Source organism: Xiphias gladius, chromosome 11 (genome assembly GCF_016859285.1).
Source record: "Xiphias gladius isolate SHS-SW01 ecotype Sanya breed wild chromosome 11, ASM1685928v1, whole genome shotgun sequence".
Lineage (NCBI taxonomy): Eukaryota > Metazoa > Chordata > Actinopteri > Istiophoriformes > Xiphiidae > Xiphias > Xiphias gladius.
Window position 1 is genome coordinate 5229741 of NC_053410.1, and position 14282 is coordinate 5244022.

The 14282-nt window shown below is 42.8% G+C and overlaps 1 protein-coding gene and 1 non-coding gene across 4 annotated transcripts; both read right to left on the reverse strand.

Moving 5' to 3' along the window:
- Positions 1-1872: 1872 nt before the first annotated feature.
- On the reverse strand, positions 1873-13756 carry gpr155b (G protein-coupled receptor 155b). Of its 3 annotated transcripts, none has more exons than XM_040138738.1 (20): positions 13647-13756; positions 12900-13085; positions 12442-12589; positions 12087-12216; positions 11804-11982; positions 11381-11533; positions 11108-11175; positions 10501-10672; positions 9461-9616; positions 9041-9124; positions 8461-8584; positions 8237-8321; positions 7771-7858; positions 7333-7558; positions 7009-7086; positions 6618-6772; positions 6346-6441; positions 6189-6253; positions 5935-6072; positions 1873-4897 (listed from the first exon to the last, which is right to left on the reverse strand). In XM_040138738.1, the coding sequence occupies exons 2-20, from the start codon at positions 13055-13057 to the stop codon at positions 4312-4314; spliced, it is 2889 nt and encodes a 962-aa protein (XP_039994672.1). In that variant the 5' UTR covers positions 13058-13085; positions 13647-13756; the 3' UTR covers positions 1873-4311. The 3 variants fall into 3 exon arrangements, with proteins under 3 accessions (XP_039994672.1, XP_039994673.1, XP_039994675.1); XM_040138739.1 differs by having other exon boundaries at positions 13644-13749; XM_040138741.1 differs by having other exon boundaries at positions 4782-4955.
- A 393-nt stretch (positions 13757-14149) lies between these two features.
- On the reverse strand, positions 14150-14232 carry trnas-cga. Its single transcript has one exon. It is a non-coding gene; the product is annotated as a tRNA-Ser (tRNA).
- Positions 14233-14282: the final 50 nt, after the last annotated feature.

A 14282-nucleotide genomic window follows, 5' to 3' on the forward strand; every position in this document is an offset into this window, starting at 1 on the left:
CTCCTCGCATATGTTTACTCAGTAACTCAGTTTGCAGCCATACATTTCCAGAAACTTCACTGGAAAAGCTGTTGTGTTTTGGGATATTTTGAATTCTGAATGTCTCAAGATTGAGTGTCTCTGTCTTTTCCCAAAGCACTTAATGTAGCTGTGACTGCATTTACAGATGAGTTTTTCACTAGCTCTGTGCAGAACGGTTGTGATCTTCTCATTGTGGCGTTGGCACAGGGAAAAGTGCCAGATTTCAGACTACTGAGAAATCGAAGGAGCCGATGTCTACGTCGAGGCTGGCAACTGATTTCGCCGCCCACCTCGGCGAGTGGGTAGCTTGTCTCGGAGAGTGATAAGGAAGAGATACCGCCAACCTCTCATCTACCGCCGCCGGCCTATCCGTCACTAACTCTTTCACTTGCGGTTTGGAGTTCACCGAGCTGTCATAAAACAGAAACGCTGAGCAAAGCTTGTCGTGTCCTCCTCTAAACAGACAAGAGTTTTGTACGTTAAACTGCTATTGAACATCACATTTTCCTAATGATTTGTACCCTCAGTTACTCTTGAACCTTTACCGAGTGAGGATTTTGCTGAGCCTTCACTGAATCCCATTTATATTAATACACATCATCACCTTGTTGCCGCCAAGCACAATGAGGATCTTTTACTGTAGGCTTCTGTGCATACCCACTACTAGATAAGGCAAATTGCGAGGCTCGATAGCACCTTAGCGTCGCCTGTGGGAGAGGTTAACTACCGCACTTCTTCACTCAGCTCAAACAGTGCAGAGATTTACAGTGTAGAAGCAAATAGTTCATACGTAGATACTATATGGATGTATGTGTTAAGCACACAGAAGTTAGCGTATATTAAGGCCTAATCCTTTCGTCTTGTAAAGGAAAAACACAGCTTTCCAGCCATTTCCATTTGCAGACAGTCATGAGAAGATCACATGTATGGCTCCAGTGAATCTGAGGCTATTAACTGAGACTAGTGATTCACTTTGTGTCTCTTGCTGTCAGCGTAACTGATTTACTGTTTCAGTTTGATCGACCGGAATTGTACTATTTATTTTTAAGTCTGTATTTTTCAGAGCAGAGTCTGTAGAAAATAGCCTTAAATTGTAGCGTCTTATCAAAAAAAATAAGCATGAGGGACAGCTTATGAGTTTTCTCTAAATTTAGTTGCGAATCTAGCGACTGACAAAAGAAAAAGCTTTTTACAGATCTGGATCGTCTACTGTATATTTTAGAGCTATCACTATTAACCTGATTTCAGAATTATCTTTTGCAAAATGTATATTTTAAGTTTTGGATATGAAATCTTATATTGTATCCAGACAGTGGATTTTTAAACGTATGGAGTGCCGTCACACCGCTCTGTGAGCTTGGTGTTGCCACTGTTTTGTAAATGTGAAAAAGACCTGAAGTGCCAAATATACTGTTTGCATGTGCTGCTCACTCCCTGACAGGTAAGTAAAATAAATTCAAGATGTTTTTCATGAGCATAGTGCAGTGGCAATTTAAAAAAAATAATAGTTTTTGTCGCTGACAGTGTTGTTCCCAGTATTAAAGGGCTTTGTGTGGATCTCAGGATGACAGATTTTGTTCTTCTCTTCTTTGACCAAAAACAGTTAAAGAAAGAACTACTCCAATCTGCTCAGGGGGAGACAAAATCTTTTAAAATAACTTTTTTTTTTTTTTTTTTTTTTTTTAATAAATCCAATTTGCTGTGCATAATGCAGGTTTATTGTGGATTATGTAAAAATATAATAAAATCTGTGATGTCCATTTACTGTCGCTTTTACTATGACATCGTTCAGTTTTTAATTTACAATCAGAAATAGTAATTGGTTCTGAAGTGACAAAGTGAAACGTGGGATTTTGGATGCAAACAGTAGTTTATTTTTGCATTTCTTAAGTTTACAGTCATTGACCCTGATTGACAGCAACACACTTGAAAAACAGCATCCACAGTTACAACACGCTGTCACGCCTCGTGTTAAAATCTCTCTTGTTCTCTCTCCTACACATACGTCACACAGAAGCTCAGACATTTTTGTTCATGCACACGAACACACCAATACACACACCTTCACGCTGGTTGAGGCAGGCACTCTGTCGCAAAATCTCACTTGAAACAACTCAGTAAACACGACCCGATATGAATTGCATGAGTCAGGTGGCATCGGTGGGCAGAAGACACAAAGATGGAAATAATATACATGTACAAATTTTTGGGACGTTTGCGATGAAGAACAGGGATCCAGTAGATCAGAATAATATCATATATTGGACACTGTGCTCTAGATGAAAGGTCGGGGGTCACCAAATGATTGGGAATTTTGCTCACAGAACAATGAATGTTTAAGTTTCTTGGAAATCCCTGTCGATATTTTGCTCTGGCTCGACCTCGCCATCCTCGGGTCACGCTATCATGAGCGCGACACAGATCTCATCATTATAGCATCAGTTTCACATTAGTGTGGTCTTTGTCTCTGCTCATATGTATATATATCACCATCCCTCCATCTTCTACAACCCTGCCAAAACACCGTAAACTTCATAGTAACAATATCACAAATCAACGGCAAAGTAACAGGCGAAAAATAGCTGCATTCAGTTCTGCCAGTCGCTCAGTGGGAGCTACACAATGTGTTGACAGTTCAGTAGTGGTTTTGTGTACAATAGAGTGAGCTAGATTGTTATGCCAAAAAAATGAGAACTGTAATTGTGGCTATGTCAGTTTCAGGACTGTACCGGTCTTATCAAAGTATGTCAGATGCCTAGAGACATTGTAGATGAAGGGCTTGTCTTTTTGAAGTTTAATCTCACATCCTGTAGGTTCAATTTAGTGGCAAAGAAATAACTTGAGTTCAGTTTTGGCCTGGGCTGAATTCTCAAATCAAGCTAGCGCCAGATTTGGCTGGAAAGGCATCTGTGCTAATTTTCCAGCCTGCCTGAATGAATCCATTGAGTAACATGACCACGATCGGTCCCAAACAGGTATTTCACATTGACCATGGTGACACACTTTTGCAGCATCATCACAAGATAAATATCCAGTGAGTTGCATATTTTAAAAACCAGAATGTTATTATTCAGTCAGTGCAAAAGTTTCAGTGCTGAGCAGAAGTCTGTACTGCTCTCAGTCATGCAGGTAGTCAACGTAAACCGGAGTGGTTAAAAGACACAGCGTGCAAAATATCAAATACTGAAATAACAGGCAGATTCAGGATGAATTCATGTAGTGTCAAAGAAAACATGACTACATAAAACAGAAAGAGCAGGTAAGAACACCACCGGCATTCAGTGAGCAGCCCGGCAGCTTATTGGCTAAGACCAAACATACAGTACCATCAGTTTACTGGTCTACTCTCACTGTCTTCTCACCAGTGGCAGTCAGATGTCACATAAATAATATGATGTTTGAATATGATAGGCTGATGAATGGCAACTTGTCCTTCAAAAAAAGAGCTTATTTGTCCTTCACACACTGAAAATATTCATTGGTTCACAGAATTCCAGACCAAAAAAAAAAAAAAAAAGAAAAATGACTTTTCTCTGTCACTGCTTGGACAGTGATTCGATCCTGTTCACATCTCATGGCAACTAAAATCAAAAATCTATCATAAAAGCCAGCTCAGGTCAGAGCGGTGAAAAAAACTGAAACCAAAAAAAAGTTAAGAAGGCTTGGTCTGGAGCCAAGAAGGGTGAAGTAGGGAGAACTCATTTCATCTTCTTTCACCTCTTACTTTCTTAAATGTCTCCACAACCCCAGCTATCACTTTCCTTGTCTCATGGTCCTACTCTTTATGTGTCTCAAATGACCTTGCACATCACCCATGAGGGGACTTCAAACAAAGTCTCACAGTAGTCAGAGCCAGAAATTTTCCCATTTGGGCCACAGGGGTGAAGCCTGAGCGGACAAGCAAGCAGCAACCACCATGAAGAGCCTAAGACAACTGTCAATCAAGGCAAGCATGCTATGAAATGTACCACTTAATAGCATCATTATGGAGGAAATATATCAGAATTGCACCAATCACATACATTAGCTAGATTGTTGTGGAGGAAAAGGACATTTCTACGGAGAAGATGTGGGTCTCTCTCATTTCCAGAGCCAGCATTTAGTGCTCGTAGAAACAACGCACCGTTAGGGACTTCTGCTTTGGCACTCATCCATGGTAGTTGCTGCTTGGTACCTCCAAGCCTGCTTTTTCCTCCACCTCGCCTTCTTTTCTGTCTCATCTTTCTCCTCTTCTTCTCCATCTCCTCCCCCTTGTCTTGCTCACTCCACTTCCTTCCCACTCACTTCTTCTCACATGTTCTGGGACAATCCTTCCCCTCTCCCCTGTGTGAAGCGGTACAGCAGCGTAACTTCGTCCCTGAAGCTGTGCTGACACGTGACGTGATCTAACACTCCGCCCTGCTGAAGTCGAGCGCCGTACAGTTGGGCCTCGGCTCGCCCAGCACACAGGCCCCACTCGACCAGCCAGTCCACCAAGTCACTGCCCCGAAACACACTTTCAAGATGGGACTGTGGCTGCGGATGGAGATGGGATGGGCTTGAAGCAAGACCGTGCTGCTGTAGGTGTTGAGGATGAGCTGGGTCACGAGCTTGGTTAGACTGGAGCCGGGAAGTCTGCCCCTCTTGGATATCACAGTCGGAAGTATTAACTTGGGGTTGAGTCTCAGGCTCCAGCCGGGGTGGGGATGGAAGAGAACACTGGTCACGGGATTCAGCTGGGTCGTGAGTTTGGTGAATCTGGTGCAGATTCTGTGGCAACTGGTTTAGTTGCTCCTGAAGATCCTGATGCATTTGTAGGTACTGGGGCTCATGGGAGGGGGAATGTCTCAAAACCCCGTTCTCCTCCTCCAGTCCTCCTCCTCCTCCTCCACCAAACCTGTCATTATCAGAGGAAGGATTCACCTGTCGAGGCACTCACACTCTCCCCTGAGCCACTAGGGGGTAATGGAGAAGAAAGGATAGGGGAAAGGGGCAGGCAAGGGGAAGCAGGGTGGTAATAAAGGAAATAAGAGGGGAAGAAAGGAAATGACGAGGAAAATAATATTGGAAAGAATTTTACGTGTTAGAAGGAAAGTAAGGAAAAGCACCCAAGACTCAAAAAAATCCAGCACAAGTGTTTTAGTTAGTAGTTTTTGTAGAGCTTTGTGGTAAAGTGGCTAAATTTCATATTCAACATCTAAAACATTCTAAGATGTCACATTGCTTACTGCTCGGTATTAAACAAGGGAAACAGTCTAAATAGTTTCTCTAATTTTGCTCTTTTTTTGTCCTTATGAATCAGACTATTACTATAACCTGCGTGACACTGAAAATGTAATAACATTAATGAAACATGGATAATACAGTAACAGAAATTACCAAAACCTGCTCAGTAATAGCACTAGTCACAGCTATTGCTTCTTCAATATAATTATTCATACCTGCAAAAGTAAGCATGTACTGCAAACCATGGTGAAACTTAAAAATGTACAACATACACTATAAATGTCTAATGGCTTAACTTGAATTTGTTTTAAGAAAAAAATAACTGCTCGGTTGGTAGAGAAAAAACAGATCAACAGATACAGTAGATAACATGCAAAGAGGATGCAGGGAAAAAAAAAAATCAAAGGCAAACAAAATAACAGAACAGTAACAATGTGGAAATTAACAGGGTCAGAACTCATCTTGCAGGGACACAGCTAAACAGTTAAGATCCAAAACAGAACAGAAATAAGGCCAGAATTTACTTTGCACAGCACTTAATGTAAGTGTGTTTCTGTTCAACAGAAAAAAAACAGTAACAGATGACATGGAAGTAATTTGAAATCGAAGCAGTTTTAGTTGTTTTGTACATATTTACATGTGCCTTCAAAAGAGAAGACACAACGTACTGTATGACATACAAATGCACAGACAAAATAGTGCTCATACCTGTGTGTGTGTACTATGTCTTGCACACACTGGTCTTTGTGGTAGCGGACAAACTGGGTACAGGTGAGCCTGACCTCCTCTGGTACACCTGAAGGACTCAGATCCTCACTGTTCCTGCCCTGCCACAGGCCGAGCAACCTAACATAGACACAAACACTGCTACGAACATTGCTCTGGCGCTGTGCCGTCGGTTTGATTATTTCTCAAAGGAATCTAGAAACCACGATGAACGAGTTGCTGGGGACCTAGCTTACCTCTTCTTGAAAGGCAAGATGATGAGGTGTCTGTCGAGACCAAAGATCCCAAAGGACAGGAAACCCTGGGAAAAAGAGAACGACAGATACGAAAAATTCATAACAGCCAATTTAATATACGCACATGCATGCGCACACGCACTACACCCAGTGGTACCTGTCCGTAGTTTGCCACGGCACAGAAGAACTGTAGTTCCAGGTAAAGTCTTCCCGGATCTTTGTTAAACAACCACCACAGACAGCTGGACAGGTTCTACGTAGAGAGAGAGACATTCACCAGTCAGCCAACGGAACATTTATCTATACAGTAACATGTATCTAGTATCTGATTGTGTCTACGTGTGATTTTTCCTCCTGCTAATTTGCTAATTGGACCCACTCACACACACACACACACACACACTCCTACTGAGTATTTTATTTCCTCACCGCTAGCAGGCTGACAATGAGGAGCAGACAGAGCAGAACGTGTCTGACTGTCTGTTTGTCATCGGTGGGTTGAAGCCCAGGTGGCGGCAGGTTCAGCGGTTGCTCTGAGGAGGAAGAACTCTGCTGCTGCCCGTCACACAGCGCCCCACTGTGGCCTGGAGAGGAACAGACACATTACCACTGTAAGATTCCAGGGGGACTGGAGTATTTGCTCTCTTCTTGATATTTTCTTAACCTTTTACAAAACTGCACTGCTTTCATCGCACTTTTTTTGAGTTATTTTTCTTGACTACAAATAATAGTCTAATAATCCAGTACTTTACAATTTCAAGTTACGATTGCGTAAAACAAATCTTAATTCTCCAGCATCTTGCTTTGGCTTCTGTGTTACCTGTGTTGTTTGAGTTCTCCCTTTGCGTGCTGGCTATCATGTCGGGTATGGTCTGGACAGGAGAGAAACTGTGGGGGTCTGACATCACAACAGAAGCAGTAGGAACATTAACTGTAGATCATCTGGTGAGTATCGATTGGTTAAAGTTATGCACACATTTCAACTGTGCTTATATTTGTCCTTTAAAGCTCTATAAATCAATGTTATACATTCAGATTACATCTAGATTTTTGTTTTATTCAGGCAAATTATAACCAACAGGCAGAGGAATGTTTACAGTCCAGCTCAGAATAAACCAAAGGTATTAGCACGGAATCCAGCTACCTGAGTTGATGCTGCAGGCAGGTGAATTTGCCATCTGTGTCTGTTGTTGTGGTTGTTGTAGATCCTCCAAGTCACCAGGGGTCCTCAACTCATCGTTGATGCCTGTTACAGCAGCTCTGCTCAGGGCCTGGTAGCCTCTCTGCTCCCTGCCTCCCTGGCTGAGACCCATCAGAGATATTGCACCGAGCACCAGGCTAATTGCAAGCACCACTGATGTGCTGATTATCTGGAATAGAGGAGAAGAGCAGAGTAAAACTTCCTGTCCAAAATATTTTGGGATCTGGGATTTATAAGAACTTCTTTATTAAAAGTAAAAGTAGAGGTCTGCTTGAAAGATTTGAATAGGAAATAAATAGACTTGAGAACAGGAGAAGTAAGAGTGAAGACAGGAAAAAAAAAAAGAATGTAATGTGGAGTTACAGCAGGTGTTTTTCTAACCTGAGCTCTGCCATAGAAGAAGGCAGAGTCTATGGTATCAGTTCTCTCTCCTGATATCAGAAGACACCCGACCATAAGGAAGGGGACCCTACACACACACACACAGTATTCAAACCAAGCAAATTCCAAACATTTTTCATAGATTATGCTCTAAGAAATTAATTCCCCTATTGCAAATGTGTTGTAAGGACTGTTCCTGTCCTCTATTTTTTCCACAATAAAAGCCTTTGAGCATTACTTGCTCATCCACTTACCTACATAAGAAAGCCTAGATGACATCGATTTTAATATTTGAGACCCTAATCTAGTAGTTTAACCATGACAAAGTACATTTTAGTTTAAACATTAATTTTGAATATAGTTAACTACAATACAAATATGTTGCATTGAAAGAAAGCAATTGTTAATTCAAGAAAAATTTCAAAGGTTTCAGAATGTCCTGTGGCATTAAGTTGTGCTGACTTACCCCCAGCCCAAAATCATGAATACTCCTGGTCGGAGTCTCAGCAGATCATCTCTGTTAGTCAGAGCCAGACAGAGAGGGATTAAGCCTGAAAAACAGAACAAAACACATACATGCAAGCCCCAGTGTGTACACACTAAACACAGTTCACTTCAGTATCGAATCAAATGTAGTCGAATTGATGAAAATGGATGTTTCCTTATCCGCTCACAAGTATGCACACTTACCTGTCCAAATGTAGGTGCTGTACAGAGACCCGTAGAGCAGGGTGAAGGTGAGAATTTTGCCGAGCAGATTATCTTCTTGTTTGACCAAGAAGTTCCACAGGATCATACTGACACACACCAAAAACTAGAGTAGAGAACAGTACAGTAGGTTAAGGTAGAACAGGAGAGTGAATGTGAATAGCCAATGTGCTCTACTGACATTTCTCCTGATATATTAACAGAGACAGAAAAACCAAAATAACCTCAAAATATCATTATAACAAAACATGTCTGCTGATAGTCATGCAGGTTCGGTTAACTGGCAACTCTAAATTGCCCATGGGCATGAATGTGACTTTGAATGGTTGTCTGTCTCTATGCGTCAGCCCTGCAATTGACTGGCAACCTGTCCAGGGTGTGCCCCGCCTCTCGCCGACTGTCAGCTGGGATGGACTCCAGCCCACCTGCGACCCTCACGGTTAAGCGGGTATAGCTAATGGATGGATGGATGGGGGACTGCTGAAGCACATTATTTCGAGCACTTGAAATAAATCAGCTGTTCTTAACCTTCAAATCACTTGGGCTGTGGCTGGAGACTGACCTGAGCCAGGAAAAGATTTAAGGCAAAGAGGTGAGGAAGTCTGTTAAATTTCCTGCTGAGCAACATCACTGCTATGGTCCAAACCTGAGAGAAGACAAAGGCATGTGATCACAAATCTTTATTATTCTATATCACTTTTGAATCATTTACATTTGCCCCCCACACATATGAGCTACTTGCTGTCTTTTATCTCTACCTAGCCTTATCCTTTTCCTAATGAAGTCTGAAAAACAGTTCTCTCATTCTTATTCACATCTATTTCCATGCTTCCTCTCACTATGTGTGAAATTCTTCTAGCACCAGAGGGACTTCATAGAGATAACTCTTTAAGTATTCCTTCCCGTCAGCTTGACTGAACCACCGGAGAACTTAAAACATTAGTCTTACTCCAGGATACCATGTGTCTGTAAACACACTTACCAGTGCAAGAAGGCTGACAATGCTGATGTTGAAGCTAACGTTTTCAAGCTCTGTCACCAGGGGGCTGGGGTCCATTAGAGGGATCGTTAATAACCAGGCTGACACGTACATGATCGGCGCAGACAAAAACGTACCGATTACCATCCCTGATGTCACCTTGAATGAAAGATGGAGAGAGCTTTACAGTTTATGAGCCATCTTGGCATATGACCTGAGCAGGAGAGTGGTATTGGTCTTGCAATTTTGACACGTCATGACGATGACTTGTTGTTAAGTCAGAATACTTCCAGCCAAGCTTCAAAGTTTAAAAGGATGTTTTAAAGAGGGGGATTCTTGATTTTCATGCAAAGAGTGCTGGAACTGTGCCTGAACTACCTCTGTTTTATTATAATGTTTCAAATATTGTTTTGTTGCTTCAGTAAGACCAAGCAAGGTTATTTTTACAGTACCTTTCAACAACGAGGCAATTCAAAGTGAAGTGCTTTACATAAGACATAAAGGCAATTATGAATAAATATAAAAGAAACACGAAGCAAAATACAAAATAATGACACATAAATAAGATTTAAAAACACTAAAACATGATAAAACAGACAATAAAAATAAGCAAAAATAGGGTAAAACAGATTAAAGAGTAGAATAAAAAAATACAGTGTAGCTACAGTGCAGTGCAAGATATGTTAAAAAATGCCAAGTTTAACATAATAAAATGCAATGGCAAACAGAAAAGTTTTAAGCCCTGATTTAAAAGAACTGACTACTCAGTGTTGTAGAAGACTTCAAGTTTTCTGGGAGTTTTTCCAGATTAGTGGTGCATAAAAACTGAATGCTGCTTCTCCGTGTTGGGTTTTGACTCTTTTTGGCAGTAAGCAGACCTGTCACAGATGATCTGAGAGTTCTGGACGGTTCAGAATGTTGCAGCAGATCACACAATGTACTTTGGCTCCAAACCATGCACTACTTTATAAACCACGTGCTTTATAAACCAAGTTCTTGCAAATTACTGTTTAAAGGAGGATTACTACACCAACGGTACTTACCACCTCTAACTCCATGTTGTAGTGTCCAGCATAGATGGCCACACTAGGTGCAGTGGGGAAGACTCCGTACAGGAAAGCAAAGTTGGACAAACTGGTGTGGTTGGCACTCGTGCTGTTCACTCCTACATCCAAAATATCGACCATGTCTTTGCAGACCAGTGGCATTACCAGGCTGGAAAAAGGAGGTAGAGAGAGAAAATCCAAAAGAAACGTCATTACGGACCAGTGGTTTAGGCAGTTCTAGTTAAAGAAGACCAGGCTGGAAAACACACATTCCAAATACTGATACACTTTGTCTAAAAATCCAGATATCATCGATTATTATTACATTTTCTAACATGGTTTTGGATGCACCAGCCACTTTGGCCTGTGGACACTCAATTACCACATTACTCTACCCATTTTTTTTTTTAAATCTATGGTAATTTTTGAGGCTGCAGTTACTGGTGGCATTGCACTGGGCTAGACTATATCGAGGAGTTTATAATAATCTGTCCGTTCATGTATGTGCTATACCTAAAAGGAGGAAAAAACATTTCAAAAAACACTCAAATGTTAGTAAGGCCAACCCCGCATTATATCACATACACAAAACCATCCCACTTACAGCTTGGCTGTGATGAGGAGTATCAAGGCAACTCCAGTGTCTCTGGTTAGCTTTCTAAGCTGGCCGACCTGCCACAGAAAACAGAGAGATTGTTTTACTCTGATAATATCCTTCATGTTTGCATAGGTTTCAAAACGGTTGAAAACTAAGTTAAGTAGAGCACAGTAAACTTCATTAAAAATCGAAATTACCTTCGATAAGCTGCGGCAGGACGTAACTATACTAAACCAAAATTCAAACTATTAAAAAAAGACCTAACTAAATTAAACTCACCATAGTGAGGCCAAGGTAAAACAAGGCTGCCCCTCCAAAAGAGTTGGCCAGGCCGTCTATGAACTCCGACAACACAGCAGGGATATGCTGGCCCAGGGCAAAATGGGAGATGATTCCCACTATCACCATGAACACTATTGGGTTCTTCAACACCTGGAGAGGTGACAAAGAGTGTTAAAGCCTCAACGGGAATGTTTCTAACATTGCTGACTTTTAAGACTCATCGAGGTGGTATCAAAAAGACACCGTGGTAGAAAGCTAAAAACACACAGATTGGGCCGTTAAGTTTGTCAAAGTGCATGTCAATATAAAAATTATTTGAGTCCTCGGTTCTTACTAACACCCTTTTGGAGTGTACGGCATTATTACGCTCGCTCTGGTTTGCAATTCACCATGAAAACCTACAACTTGTACACACAGTACCTGTAAGACTACAATTCCCAGGATGCCAACAGTGCTGTGCTGTGGATGGCTGGCCTGCCTCCACCTCTGCACCTCACAAAGAGCAAAGCCGATGGGATTGAGGAGCATGAGGGAGACCGGGGCAACCAGATAGATGTACTGGAGGTATTCTGGATATGTGCTCCGATACAGAGCATCGACTGGAAAATCAGAGGCAGAGACAGAGATCTTAAACCGTGCTTTTCTTCACTGGCAAGTTGTGTTAGTAGTACATGTCTGTGTTAGCGTTTTGTGTCTGCCTCACCTATGGGGTACCCCAAAGCGAAGTCATTGCTCTGCGTAGCAAAGATGGCATACAGCCCGGCCTTGCTGTACCTGCTGTCTGGACTGGCCACCATCAGCGTCAGCACACATACCAGCACAAACACCGTCACCTACGCACAGGGTGGGACCGCTGCAGTCAAGTCGTGTTTATTTGTTCGGTTCTCTATCACAGTACCGTCTCACCAGACTTCTTCAGGACATCCACAGAGAATTTACCTAAATCAGACACTCTTCGTTCTGGAATGATCTCAGACCCTCGTGATATAGAATTCGAAGTATAGACATATTGTAAAATCGTGAAGACAAACAGGAATACACAAAAAAAAGACACTGACCTTAGCGACCAGGACGCTCCAGAGAAACGCCCAGATGACGTCTCCAAAGTCCAACAGCACCATGTTTTTAAAGAGCAGAGCTGGAAGAGCAAACTTAGACACAAAGTTCCCCAAACCCTTCGCCTGGCTCTCCGTGATGATATCTGCCCTGTATGTGGGAACGGAAGAAGTAGCCATGAACGCTCACAGAGCAACAGTGGTCGTCCACTAGCCACTTTCACATTTTAACTGGGTATCGGTAAAATTTCCACACACAGCAGAACCTTAACGTGCTGACTCTATAGCTGCAAAATGAAGGAGACAAAACATCTGGTTGGGGTCTGCGCATTATTTCCCACCCTGTGAGCAATGCCACTTTGGGAGGTTAATTAAAGCTTCGCCAAAGATTTTCTGGCACAGTGAGGCAAGAAACACCAAAAGCCCCTTGACCAGCATGTCACCATTTTTGCCAAACCTACCTGCCAGCTATGTAGCCACACAGTATGATGCCGAAGCACTCGAGGAGAGCTGGGAACAGTTTGTCGATGGACATGTGAGGCCCAGCGGCGGAGCCCGCAAGGGTATTGTGGGATATGTTCTTCCCATGGATCAGCACGTAGTTGCTGGTCGTCTCCATGGTGATGATGGGCTGGGGGATATCAGCACTGTGGAGGAAGGCGAGAAGGGAAAAAAGAAAGAGAAGAAAAAAATCACACAATCATTGGCAGGGGTGGGTGAAAACAGGCAAGATAGAAATATAGAGACTCATGATGCAGAGCAGAGAATGACAGTGAGTAACTGGACGCCTTCACGCAGGAGGGAACCCAAAAGAAACGAAGCCGAATTATTTGAACATATGCGGGGAAGGAGGGGGGCTTCTGTGGGGAGTCCCAGAATCCCTAGTTACGCCTCTGTAAACATGAACGTACCGTTAGCTAAGTCACCGCGCTCAAGTCAACCCCGCTTCATTCAATGACGGGATTTTTTTTTTTACAGTCTAACGACGCAGTATCAAAGTTACCCCCATGTTAAATCACGTTAAAGAGCCCAAGGAGCTAACTGCTCTCCGTGGCAGCACCACTGTCACCGCCAGCAGACCGCTAGCGCTAGCCAGGTGCATGCTAAAAACATCGGGGAGTACGCAGCGGGGCGCGATAAGCTGTACCTGCCACATCTGGCACGAAGAAATTCTTTTCAATGACTTGACTAGAAATTGTACTAGCTACCTCTGTTACTTAGAAGGTCATCTCTGCTCGGGAATTCACTCGATTCATCTGTCTTCCCGAGGTGAGCGAGCCAGTGTTTTCGCCGTTTGGGTGAGTAGCTTCGGAATCTGACAGCTGCCGAGAGCGGCGACGCCCTGAAATGTGACGGACAGGCGATTCAGCCAATCGTCGCGGAGACACACTTCGAACTCCGACTGTGATTGGATGAAGGCGCGCTGTGTGATGCTGCATTCATGCGATAACGGAGGATGGTTAAATCTTTGCACCTCAAAGCTAAATGTGCGTTTCACAGCGACGTAGCAGGCAGAATGGGAATATTAAAGGAAATACATCACGATTTTCTCATTCATTCGTTAAATACGTTTATAATATACCTTCAGCTAAGAAGCAGCACGGCCTCGCATAATGGGACGTTTTCTTAGGTACCGGTTAATGTCAGTTCGGCCCTGCAGCTTCTCTGCATCCCTATGTCAGGACACTTTGAAAGAGAGAGAGGGGATGTACGCTGTGAGCAGGATTTGAACCTGCGAGGGGGAATCCCCATTGGATTTCGAGTCCAACGCCTTAACCACTCGGCCATCACAGCTGTATCAGGGTTCGGTACTTCGATAGTGCGTCGATTGCACAGATACCTTC